The sequence below is a fragment of the Lepidochelys kempii genome, chromosome 2 (assembly GCF_965140265.1).
Source record: "Lepidochelys kempii isolate rLepKem1 chromosome 2, rLepKem1.hap2, whole genome shotgun sequence".
Classification (NCBI taxonomy): Eukaryota; Metazoa; Chordata; order Testudines; family Cheloniidae; genus Lepidochelys; species Lepidochelys kempii.
In genome coordinates this window covers 181,447,754-181,461,569 of record NC_133257.1, presented here as the reverse complement: position 1 = coordinate 181,461,569, position 13,816 = coordinate 181,447,754, and the positions used below count along the sequence as shown (strand labels likewise).

Genomic DNA, 13,816 nt, shown 5'->3' with positions numbered 1-13,816 from the left:
TATTTTATTTTATTATTAAGTGAGCATCATCTGTTCAGCCATTTCTGAAGTAATCAAGTACAAAACATACAAGAGCTGTGGGAATCCAAAAATAAAGTGTTAAATTTAACTGTGTAGTTCAACTATTAATTGGGTAAGGAAAGAGTTACTTCCTGACTTTAATGCATACAGTAAGGGATTGTGCCACGGATGTGTAATGCATTATTTCTCTCATTTAAAGGCTACTTACCATCTTTAGTTTTATCCCAAAAAGAATGCAAAACATTTTGTTTCTGCTACATTGAAATAAATAGTTTAAAAGTACAGAATCATAAAATTGATAAACTATCTACCACATTACCTCTGCCATTATAAATATATACCTTTATTCACTATGTGCAATATGGCTGTTGTAACCATATAATTTCAGTTTTGTGATTCATGTGTTCTCATCCTTAATGATGTGTACATGTAGGTTTTTGCACTTAAGATAAAAGGTTGTATTTCTAGGAATAAGCATCCATAAGGGTTACTGTAACTTGGTTTTTATTAAAAAACTAATTACATATGTCTATTTTCCAGTACATCTTTTTTTTAAAAAAGTACTGTATGTATCAAACATTGATGATGTACTTTATCACTGTTAATTTTCTTTGAAGAGCTGTCTAAAAAAGAAAATCACCCCAAAATGTATTGAAACTGGCTATATAGCCTCAAGATATTTAAACTTTCTAGCTTCTTACATGAGAGGTTTAGTACTTTATGGCATAAGAAAAAACATACCATTAGCAGGTAATGCTTTGTCCGAATAGAATTCTTTTGGGGATGCCATAAACACAAAACTCAGACAAGGATTTATATAGTGATTAAGACTATTAGGATTTATATAGTGATTAAGACTATTAGGAAGACTCAGTTAAGTTAAATTTACCAGGAGGATAAATCTCATTTTTAAAAAGGTTTTCGTTGTTGACATTTATACTTTAACAGCTCTTCAAAGGAATAATCATGCACACAACCTACAAACTTCTTGTCTCAGTGTAATGTACAACTAAAATTAAGATAAAACATGGAAGACCAGTATTTTTACATTTAATCTTCTTTAGAAAAAAGAAGAACTTAAAAAAAATTAGTAGTCCACTTGTGCTTAAAATATTCATATGCATGAGAAAGCCAAAAGGGAAAAAAATACACATTTTTGTGCACCATGATCAAAAAGTTATTATAAATCTTTTGAAATTGCACTGTATTTAAAATACCCCCTAGATTCAGCTCCCTCTTCTATGTACAGCTGCTAATGCTGCCTGGCACAGTTCCTCTTGAGCTTAATTGCCAACCTGTGGAGGTCCTTCAGGGATAAGCGATGTGAAGAAGGTGGTGATGAAGGACCAAGCTGAAGCCATGAATCCAGGACGCTGCTCTGTATTGCCATCTTCACCTGCATCTTCTCCACTCTCTTCATCAATCCCATCGTCCATAAGACGCTCCTTTTAAAACAGAAATTGTCTAAATGGTTTAATTGCTTTAATAAAGAGGCAGAATATATTAATGGAAATATTTTCCTACATAAAGTAACCCTATTAACAGGGCAATTCCCTGTGAAGGATCTACTAGCATAAACATACAACCCATTCAACAGTGGAGTAAATAACTAGCAATTCTCTATTAAATACTATAGACGAAGATGAGGGCAGTATTGATCTGGTTTTTCATAATAAGGCTTTAATCATTAAACATTTAAAAACAAACTCATTTCCTTTCTGCCCATCCCACGTATTAAGGTTACTTTTTTGTTAAAAAAAAAAAAAAGAAAGCGAAGTGCATTTCTATCCTCATTCCCTTCTGATTCAAGCTGAATTTTGTACTACTATTCAGTTACAAATACAGATTATCTGAAGGTGAGCGAATACAGGAAAACATGGAACATCCAAGTTGACAGTCACCTACCATCTCCTCAAGGTCAGGGTTATTTACATTTTGTTCATCACGGTTCACTTCTGCATTGTTATTGGCTGCCTGTTGCTGGCCTCCCTCTTGCCTAAAGGGGAACCATCCAGCTTGGTGTCTATTTAATAAAATGAACAATTAAAAGCCTTGTCTCTCTAAATTGTGAACTTGCTTATGAAATTTCTACAATGGGAAAATAACTGCTATCTACATGACCAAGTCTCATTAAACTTACTTGCAGATTAAGAACAGATAATCCATTCTTCATCTTGATTAGACTGTTGGGGGAATACTGGAGTCTGAGCATTATTTCTAAGTAACAAAACTAACTGAACAGATCCCTGTTAGCCCAAATAAAGAATAAAATGCTTCTTAGAACAGCTAATACCTATGTTATTTTAGGTAAGCACTGAAAAATTCTGCTCAGTTTTTTTTCCTACTTGCCTGTCCAAAATAAACACAACAACAACCGCAACCACCACCACGATAATTTATTGATGTCAGTGATCATGGTAATGTGTGCAAGTGAATATTTTGTTCATGAGCTACTCAGTTTTAATGATGTTTCTGACTGGCAGTTTTAAGTCATTATAATTAAGGCTATCCTTGTGGGGGAAAAGCCGATTGAAAATTTAACCAACAGCTGTTAGCACAATGACGTAGCAGAATCAACCATATCTTAAGTTGAGAATTCAAAAATCTTAAATGCAGATCTTTTCAAGTTTAATTCCTTAAAAATTACCTCTTGAAAGTAGCCCAAGATGAATGTGCTATGTAACCATTAAGTATTTCTGGCACTTTCCACTTCCATCCAGATCACACTAAACGCCTTCACCCTGGCTGAGATGGTATTTTTAAATTCATTAAACCTCAGTGTCATTGTTAATGAAATTTGGTAGCAAAAGGCAGTAGCTTCCATTTTTAAAAAAAAAAAAAAAATCTGTAAAGCTTTTCTTTTCCGGTATCTACAATGCCCCTGAATGTTGTATTCTGGAGTGTCTTCACTGAGCCCATACAAGTTACTGGGAGCATTTAGTAATTATATCTGTGCTTAATTCAAAACTGAGTTCAGCTGTACAGTTCACCTTTAAGATCTCCAACCAGTAACAATATGTAATTTACGCCAATGCAAACACATGCTTTGGAAATCAATTGAATGAAATTCAATTCTTCCTTCACTCACCTCTTAAGTTCTGTTCCCATAATTCTCTGTTTTCCCTGCAACAGTTGATAAGTTGACATCACCAATACCCAAAAAGCAGCATGTTCTAGGTGTGATGCCCGTCAGTTCTTACAGGGAAAAAGGGAATCCAGAACTCAAGAATTCTATATTTTGAGACTACATCTGAACATCTGTTTGAAAGCCAAGTTTCTGTATGTGCCCTGTTAATGATTATCATTAATTCTTCTCTTTTACAAATTCTTTAGAGTTCACGTTTAAGTTGGAATTCTGTAAAGTGATCCAATATCACACCTTTAAAAGTTAACTTACAATGATAGTCATACACTGATAATCTAAACTACAGCTAGCTATTCATAACTGAATTTTTTTTACTCACAAATAAACCAGTAGCATGGCTCCCATCACCATGACAAACCGACTGAAGGAAGAATAAAAGTATACAATGCTGAGGAGAATAGCTGCTCTAGAGAACGTGTACATCCAGTCTAACCAGTCTCGATTGAAGTCCTCCTCATTCACCACTGGACCTCCTTGTGCATTCATTTGAACATTCTGGTTTACAGGCCTGTTCTCCTGTGCTGCTACGTTTGGCACTGCTGGGGGCTCATTTGCAGGAACATGCTCTGAATTTACAGGCTGCGCGACGGCTGATCTGACTGGCTCAGTGCTGGATGTCGCCTGGGCTGAAACTGCAGCTTGACTGAAATTTAAAAATATGTTTTCTGAAAAGCTAGCTTTGTATCAGAAGTAATAATATTTAAACCAAAGCTTCCTTCCAGCTCTTTTGTATAGAGAAAAATGCCAGCTGAAGCACCTAGGAAACTTGAGATCTTAACTACAGTATATAAAATATATGCCAAATTCCTCTTCTTTCGATAGTACCTCTGTACAGAGACCTGGCAGCTCTCACTTATCTTTTCCCTTCATTTTATACCAAATATAAACATTCTCAAATAAATTTAGATACATACAAGCAAAAAACCCCCAAAATTAATTCAACTATATTTTCCCTCTTCCTCCAGAAAGAGACGCACAGCATTAGTTTAAGTAAAAGCTCTTTACTTTTTGAGTAAAACATAAAAGTTTGGAAAATAATACAAAATTTCATCTTTAAAGAACCTTTTTGTTATCTGGTAATAAGTAGGTCTTCACCAGGGTCTCAGATGATTGTGTGATCTAGCACAGAATCAAAGCTGCAGTATCTGGACACAACAAGGTGAAAGTAGGGGAGATTTGGCCTTTATTATAACCCTCTTCCCAGTTGAGGACACTGCTTCTGTTGGACAAAGACTATGCCCACTCCATGCACTCAGTAGCAGAGATTATTAGAGTGACACGTGGCATTACCCCTCAGTCAGCAGTTGTGTGCTGTCGCCATAATGTTCCAAGCCCCACCGCCAACTGAGTAAGGTGGGAGAGAGGAGCCAAATTCTCATTCAGCATGATGCACCGACATTCAACAGGGCTACTTCCCTTGCTTTTTGGCTTAAAAACCAATGGAATCCATTTTACTTGGCATGAGAGATTTTTTCTGGGTCTTGCTAACCTCTACTTGAAGACAAAAAATTTTTAATGATAATTGTGATTTGAGCCTTTTAATAGCTAATCCCATCTCACAGAAGTGTTGCCTGGGCAGTACAAGAGCCCAATGAGACTAATGTTTGTATCACAACAATTCCAAAGGTGAATGTTAATAAAGATACTTTCAAACAAACAGAAGAATTCCACTCTCAATCAAAACTTTAAAAGGAATACATTTTTAGAAGCAGGCTAAGTCATTTTTAATTTAATAGCCAAATTAAGTATAAAACAGTAAAACCAGATTAATAAAAGAGGCAAGGCACAGACATTTCAGTCACACAAACAGCAGCTATCTAGTTTTTTTATGGCAGGTTGTCATCGTGGTAGGTGCACTAAGACGATACATGAAATAACTTACTATTGCATGTAGTACTGACGTGCATACATTTGTTGCCACCATATCATCTGTAATGGGCTGAATGCAGGGTACATTGGAAATCCAGTAGAAACACCTTGACCTGGAAACTGGTTGCCTATGTTGCTACAGTGAATTAAAAGCAAAACAAAACAAAAAAACCCACCATTCAGACTTTGGCTATTAATAATTACAAATGCATTTATTATTCTAGAATATAGATTACACTGGGTACTTTTTTCTTCATGTGCTCCATGAGACAATTCAGTATCAATAAAATTGTGAAGACATCCTTTGGATAAATACCTGATTCCATCATCCATTACTGTGCAAAATGAAGAGCTCTTTGTCAGAGATAAAAGGTCACCACAATTATGTGATCAATCCTCATTTGAATGTACCATTATTTCCATTCTAAAAAACATTTGTTGCATCTAGAAACTCTATCATTACCTACATTGACTAATGGGTTTATGGCCAAATAATCATTGTTAATTATTTCATTATTAGAAAAACTTCTTAAATCAGAGCTGCTGATCAAACATTTGTATATATTATAGGGAGGGATTATCTGCACCAGAAGACTTCACATGTTCAGAACCCACTACTACAGGCAATTCAAGGAACTATCAGCGTTTAAAGCCAGAAAGGACTACGAGATCATATATCCTGAGCTCCTGCATATGACAGTCCACCAACACCACGTGCACACTAAACCCAACAACTGAAATTAGACCAAAGTATTACAGTGAGACTGTTATGTGCCACAGGCAGAAAACAAAACAGACTGAGGTGTGCAAATATCCAATGCAATGGCAGGGAATTGATTAAAATGTACTTTAACTCTATTACAGCTTTCTCTTTTGGAAGCAATGATAGAAATATCACTATTCACAACCACCGAATCAGCAAGGATTGACTGGACATAGAAAGCAAGCTACCCTCTCACCCCCAGAAGTGGCCCCTTTGCATCCTGGTTGCAAGATGCTGGAAGAGCATGGTGGGTAACCTTACTCTAACACTGCTCCTGCAGTCTCTTTTGTGGATAAAAGAACTTTGTTCCCTAGGGCAGAGGTCTCCAAAGTGGGGTGTGAGCAATACCATCCCTGGGAGTGCGCAGCAGGAGGAGCGCTGCCAGCACAGCGGCAGCAGCGCTCCTGGACCTTCGATTCTTCGGCGGCACCTCAGCTCTCCCTGCTCCATCTCAGGTGGCACACCGGCTCCATCTCAGGTGGCACACCGGCGGCAACTCTCTCTCTTTTTTTTTTTGCTTCCCTAGAGCTGGCCTTAGGGGTGCGCGATTCAAAAAGTTTGGAAATCACTGCCCTAGGGAACCTTTCCCATGCATTAAGTTCACATGCAAAAAAATAAAGAAACTCCTAAATGGAAACTCCTAGATTCCAAAGTCTTCCCAAAAAACTCTGGGGTTTCTTATGGCATCTTTCAATCGATTTTTCAGGACAGTATTATAGCATAAAGCAATAGTTTTAAAAAGTTTATTCATATTGCAGTTAGCAACAGTAGAAAATACCGCAAATACACGGCAGGCTACAATTCTGTTCTGGGTAGATCACTGGTTGGAAAAGTGTTACACCAAGAGATCTCACTAGCCCACCCAGGTATTCAGATAGGCAAGGAAAGTCAAATGAGAGGAAGGAGGAGTGGAAGATGCTAAAAACATTATTCTTCCCTGATATGAGAGGAAGGGTACCCGTGTGAACTGATTTGCTGTTAATCTGAGCACAAGGCATCATGCAATTCCCTCACCCTACCACATAGCCCATCTGACAGATTTGTATCAAGTTCTTTACGCTATTATCTAATTTACCCAGAGTGAACAAAAAGCAAATACTGCACAGAATTGGAAATATATACAAATGTTCTCATTAACCAAATTAACATTCACACAAAACTGAAAATAGCTTTTTTGTTTCTTTATAAATTCCAGAAATTGAACTGGCAGGCTCCGTGACATCAGCAGGGTCAAGTTGGGTCTGTGACAATGGCTTAGCAAATCAGTACTTTTTTCTAAGGATGTCATCTTGTGTCCTGACAAATAAGCTGTCATTTAAGGGTAAAGTAAATATTTACCTTTTTGAACGCAAAGATAAGTTCCACATTTTTAAGGTTGTGTCCACTGAGAATGCAAATAAATGAAAACCATATTTCTGAAAGGAGCATAAGCTATCAATATTTTTGAAGGAATTTTTCATCTTTGTTCACTGCCCAAAGCACTCAAGAAAGAAGAGATCATATTATGAAAATGTACAGAGTGGCGTCTCCTTTTGAAATCCCAAGTGAGATGAGTTTGGCACAGGAAGTAAACTTGGGAGAGTGTCATTACTCCCCCCTTCTTCAGAAGAACGGCCCTACAGACCAAAGGTCCATCCAGCCCAGTATCCCATTTTCTGACAGTGGCCAGTGCCAGGTGCCCCAGAGGGAATGAACAGAACAGGTAATCATCAAGTGATCCATCCCCTGTGGTTCATTCCCAGCTTCTTGCAAACAGAGGCTTGGGACACCATCCCTGCCCATCCTGGCTAATAGCCATTGACGGACCTATCCTCCGTGAATTTATTGAGTTCTTTTTGGAACCTAGTTATGGTCTTGGCTTTCAAAACATCCTCTGGCAAGGAGCTCCACAGGTTGACTGTGTGTTGTGTGAAGAAATACTTCCTTTTATTTGTTTTAAACCTGCTGCCTATTAATTTAATTTGGTGACCCCTAGTTTTTGTGTTATGAGAAGTAGTAAAACAACACTTCCTTATCTACTTACTCTACACAAGTCATGATTTTTTAGACCTCAATCATATCTCCCCTTAGCAGTCTCTTTTCCAAGCTGCAAAGTCCCAGTCTTATTAATCTCTCCTCATACGGAAGCCGTTCCATATCCCTAATCATTTTTGTTGTCCTTTTCTGAACCTTTTCCCATTCCAATAAATATAAATATCTTTTTTGAGATGAAGCGACCACATCTGCACACAGTATTCAAGATGTGGGCGTACCATGGATTTATATAGAAGCAACATGTTATTATCTATCCCTGTCTTAATTATTCCCAGCATTCTGTTCGCTTTTTTGGCTGCCGCTGCACACTGAGTGGATATTTTCAGAGAATTATCCACAATGACTCCAAGATCTCTTTGAGAGGTAACAGCTAATTTAGACCCTGTCGTTTTCTATGTATAGTTCATGTATGGCTCCTCAATTGAACCCCTGGATATCAGTGCTTCCTTGGTATTATGCTGAGACAATTTGTAGGAGTTTAGCAAGTCCCTTTTTTTAATATTTGGTATAGTTTAGTTTTCTTTTAGTTGTGCTCCACTCTCCAGTAATAAGCTCTGAATTTACTCTAGCAAGTTCTTCATTTTTGTGATCTGGAGCACATTTCAAGAAACCAAGCTTGTTTACAGTTTTAAAAATAATAATTTTTTTCCTCCCGCACAGCGGTGCTGCTTGGAAGTGGTGTTTGGAATTTGAGACTCCACTTCATACCACATTCGAAAATTTATGACAGTCTTAAAAAAATCTTGAAGGGAGAGGAAGGAACAGAAAAAGAAGATGGTCACAGTTAAGCCAAGACTACTAGAGACTTTAATAATACAGTGTCCTAAGCTATTTCTGCTTCTCTCACACCAAAACAATTTGCATGCTTTATTATTGATTACTGGAGACTACATTTTCTGAGAGGCAAGATGCACTTTCATACCTAATAATGTCAAACTCGGAGGCCCACTGAGTTTCTCATTTCTTATCACTCAAAGAAATCTTGGCTTCAGAGAAGCACTCTGCAGTGCTAACTTCTCAAGCTATATTTGATATACTTGGAAAACTCAGCAGATGCTAGTATAAAAATAAGTACACAGCCAACACATTTGAAAGCGATCAACAAGGGCATTTGGGGAAAATACATGGGCAATGCTTAGAACTCAAATACACTGCATGGCAGAATGGAAAAACAATATTTAACCAAAAAAGTAACAGTCCCTCCCAAGTAAAGAATTAGTGCACTCTCTCTGGAAGGGAGAGGAAAAGAAGGAGCATGAGAAGCTTCCACTTTTCCCTCAGAATGGAAGGGAGAAGAGGCAGGAAGCAGAGTAGTCCAGGAGTTTGGAAGCAGTGGAAGAGCATAAAAGCAGAGCAGAACAAGCTGGAACTGCCTCTGCTGCTATTCCCACAGCAGAGGAAAAGCAAGCAGAACAGAAGCAGCCACAGAAGAATGGAGTTGTATGAGGCCAAGGAGCACCAGCATGTCCATGAGTGACCGCAGCCTCAGAACATCCCTCCAAAGAGACAAGAAGCCCAAAACTTCTTAAGTGGTTGAGGGTGGGAAGAGAGCCCAGAATTCATTAGTTTGGAGGGACCCAGGTTTAAATTTTGAGTGTAAAGGAAAAACCCAAAATGTACTAAATGAGCTATGTCTGGGAATAAGGTTTTGGAAAAGGTATATTTTTTGCAGGGGAGAATAAGATTAGTGAATGGTGCATAGAGGAGTGGCACTGTTGATTTACTGGTGCAGGAATGAATATGTGGCAATAGGAATACCTTTGGTGGGGAAATGGCACAGGTAGTTTTCACTCTGGCTAGTAGGTTTAGTCTTAGGATACATCAAATATTTTTCGAGCCCTATTTAACTTTTATTCAGAACATGGTATTTGTTCTGAACTATCTTCCCAATATTTCATTTCGTGAAGCAATTGGTGAGCACCAATGGTTGTCCTGGATATAAGGGGGTTCTACCACAGAGCTGTTAAAACTTGTTTTGTGGAGACTGCTGAATTATTTATTGTCCATAGGTTCGGGCGATATCAGCCTCAACAGGTTAATTTCAAAGTGGCAATGGAAGGTTAGCACAAACAGTATGTGATCCTTATACAGCAACTCAATTTTTAGTTAACTAACTGCGATAGTCAGTATTATCAATTGAAGTAAAATGGTAGAGAGCATTTATCTGCCTTCTGTTTATTTAACCATTTGCACATGCAAATGTGTGCCTGAAGTTATTTCGCAATGTGAGTCCTGCTGCTGTCACTGTCTTCAGAGCTCAAACCTCATTGCAATAAATTGGTTCAGTTCACAACTTGCAGAGCTGTTTCAGACTAAGACAGCAATGCACCAGGTCATTTTTACACTTTGCAGAGTCCGAGCATCATGAAGGCCAGTTAAATACATCACACTAGCAAGGAGTTTGACAATCCTTTTCTACACCGGAGGTGCACATCTATACAGTATCCTTTGGCTCACGTTTATGGGGTTCCCCAGCCTCCCCCACACACCATTTCGTCTCCTACATTATTCAGCCAAACTGTCTCTTCCCCAAACTAACAGGAAGCAAAACCACCTCCCCAATGTTGTCAGTGTCACCTCTAATCTTCTAACGTGCTTGGATATCAAAATGACAAATTTCAAATTATCTCCTCTGGTCCTTTTGTATATATTCTATATTTTGCTTTTTGGAAAAAAAATTTCTTTACAAGATGGGAGTTTTCTCCCATCATATAAAATCCCTACAAACCAGGAAAGCAAGTTGCAAATGGAGAGGATGCAAGATGTGTGACTATTTACACATTCCTGACCTAACCTCAAAAGTTGCTTTGAAAAAGCCACACCCCTACCTAAACTTACACACATTATCTGGGGGTTTGTCTACATAGCCCTACACTTCAGACTGCAGGAGTGCAAACTGCAGCACACACCCACTGTAACTACCCCATGTTTATGTCAACACCATTCACATGGGCAGTTACAGTACAGCACTTGGGTGGGGGGGGACATTGCAATTCACATCCCTGCAGTCCAAACTGCAGCACGGTGCGGACACAGCCTAAGTGATGGAGATCAGATTGAGAATGGCTTCAAACAGAGGGTGTGCCTCAGATGAATAAAACTAGAAAGATTCTTTTCTGTGGGAAGAATTTGGATTTCTTAGTAAGTTTTGTAAGAGGCTGCTCGTGACCTACTATGATAAACATCAGAATGCACTTTATTTCTAAGTTGGATTTCCTTGGCCTGTCTGTGTGTGTCTGAAAGGTGACCATTGTGTTGTCCATGTAGTTTGTGTATGCATAGTTTGGAAGAGGATTTTGCAGTGGAGCAAAATACTGTCTATTCAAGAAACCAAAACAGTCTCATTTTAAGTAAGCAACTAGTAAGAAATCTTAAGATTTCCAACATAGTCCTTTTGTAATAAGTGTACAGGGTACTCTTATTTTTAAAGATATGTTGCTCCATTTACCTAAACCAGTTGTTTAGAATTATTAAAGAGCAATATGACTATTTTATTGTCAATTTATTTTGTGACTACAGAGCCACAGAAATAAGGGATTATAGGTGAGAGGGCCTAGCCTAATCGTAAGCGGTCTTTGATAACATGCTACTGCTACATGTACATAGTTATCTATGCTGATGACTCAGCTCTCCTTCTGTCCAAACTAACATCTCTGCCTGTCTTCCTGACATGAATATAAGCTGATGCTTGGCATCCACAAAAGGGATGGAACAGAGCTTTTAACCGCTCTCACCTTCCTCAGTCACTGTGGACATCATCATCCTCCCTGTCACTCAGAAATGTAATCAATGTACAATCTTAGACTCTGCTCTCTCTAGTAAAAAAACAGAGGGGCTAATGGCTGCAAAGTAGCCCAAGACATTAAGAGGGCTTCTGTCTGCAAAAAGACAGCAGACAGGATTGGTACTGGTATGGAATAATCCCTCACCAATTAGTGGGTCTGGTGTCCAGTAACCCATAGCAAAAGATTTTTTTAAAAATTTGGATCAACTTGACAATGTTCCATTAAATTATTCTTTAGAGAAATCATCAAATAACTTTTTACAGTTCACTTTGACTGACCCCTTAGCCATGTCTCTAGGTTTAAGCATTCCAAGTCACCTGGACTTCGGTATAAGGACTTTAGTGTCAGTCTGCAGGTGAGAGGGACAAATGATCCAGTTCATCATTTATTTAGATTGCACGCTAGTGAAATGTTTATGCCCTGTATGGCAAGTTCATGTGAAAAGCTGAATTTATCCAACCTTCCCCCAGGCTCCTCCCCCCGCCCAAAAAAAGATTTATAAGACAATCCCCTATGTATGATGAACATACCACAAGTTACCTTGAGAATGAGCTTATTGCTCTACATTGAGCAGTTTCCCTGACAGTCAAGCTAGCCTGATCCAGTTTCCTCAAAGGCAAGTGTGTCACTATTTACCCAAGGAATAAATGTTCACAGTGCAACATAATACATAAATTTTCCTACCAAATAACAAAGCAGATCTTTTTCTTCCTAGCAGAACCTGCAAATAGTCTGTTAGGTTATGCTGCACACCAATATAAGACCGCCTCTTATATCTGTTATCCAGGATATCTGTGAATTACTTCTACAGTTCAATCCAATGTGGACCAGGAGTGAGGTGTCAAACTGCTTTTCTGGATGTGTGTATGCCATAAAAAAATTAAGAGTCAACATTGTTCTTGTATGAATTTAATGTTAGGTAATCTTGTTGATTAAAATACCAGCAATGAGGAAAAAACATCAGCTGATCCTTAGTGGATTTATTTGCTTGTGTTTCAACCACAAATGGGGATATCAGTCACACCACCCAAAAGTAAGAGAGCATCAGCAGAAGAGGCAAAGTGTATGAGGGCAGGACAGAAAAGGAAATCGCATGGAAGGCAGCATTGATAATGCTTACCCAGGGACTTACTCTTAGATAAACAAACAATCAAAGAAGATACATAAGATTGATTACAGGAATTCTGAAAATCATAATATTAATTACAAGTCATTCCATCATAGACTATGGAGTAACCATAATTTCAACTAAAAACCTAAAAAGTGAAAAGGAGGTATCTACAGCAAAAAATATAAACAGCACTATAACATGATTTTGAGGATTACTTCAAATTCACTTACCCTTGCATTAAATATGGGAACTGGTGACTTTGCACAGGATTGCTTTGTGCTTGTGGAAGGTTACGATGCCTCACTCCATCTGAGCTAGAGTTTATAGATGTAGATAAAGATTCTTGGCTTGTGGGTGATGGAGTTGTCGATCCAGAATGTTCTGAGTTCTTAAAATAAAATAGTTTCCTTTAATATTTTCACCACACTTATGGGGGACTCAGTATTTCTATATTTGCATTAAAGGCATGTTCTTAAGTGTGCTGTGTGAAGTCTCATTAATTATATATGGTGTATACACATGCAACAAGAAACTTTCTCCTTTTAAAAATAGGAGCCATGAGTAGGCCAGATTTTCAAAAAAAGCATGCAACTGCCCATCCAGGCACAGAAGTAGGAAGCCAGGTTTACAAAAATGCTCAGCATCCAGCAGCTCCCAAAGAAAAAAAAATTTAAATGGGAGATGGGTAACGAGCGCTTTTTTTTGGGTTGGTCTGGCTCATAATAAATCAGCACTTAACGATTCTAATCAAACGTTTAACAGTGAAAGGAGATACTAGTGGACATCACTAACAGAAGTAGTTGTTGTCAGTGTCTCTCATTGTTTAAAAACAATTGCACAATCCAATTTTGTAGGTCATGCCTGTCCTTTAAGTGCCCCCTGCTGGCTGAGCAGGGTACTGTAGGAGTTCTCTGCCTCAATTTCCTTCCTGCAGACACCTCAGTAACTCCACACAAAGACACCAGTCAGTTCTGGCATGGGTGGCAGGTATAACAGGCCAGTGGAGCACTGATGCTGATGCCCAGCTGCAGATTTGGTGGGGGAAGTTTTTGCTTTATTATGCCCCATGCAGGTTCCAGGGCGGCTGA

At 38.5% G+C, this 13,816-nt stretch overlaps 1 protein-coding gene across 1 annotated transcript in view; it reads right to left on the bottom strand.

The window, feature by feature from the left end:
* Positions 1 to 508: 508 nt before the first annotated feature.
* Positions 509 to 13,816, bottom strand: part of HERPUD2 (HERPUD family member 2) — a 28,718-nt gene continuing 15,410 nt past the window's right edge. The window contains exons 5-9 of the mRNA XM_073332898.1: positions 12,959 to 13,116; positions 5,049 to 5,171; positions 3,486 to 3,809; positions 1,927 to 2,044; positions 509 to 1,466 (exon numbers count right to left, since the gene is read on the bottom strand). Of these exons, the coding sequence (XP_073188999.1) occupies positions 1,305 to 1,466; positions 1,927 to 2,044; positions 3,486 to 3,809; positions 5,049 to 5,171; positions 12,959 to 13,116 (885 nt within the window). The 3' untranslated portion in view covers positions 509 to 1,304. The remainder of the gene's footprint in view (positions 1,467 to 1,926; positions 2,045 to 3,485; positions 3,810 to 5,048; positions 5,172 to 12,958; positions 13,117 to 13,816) is intronic.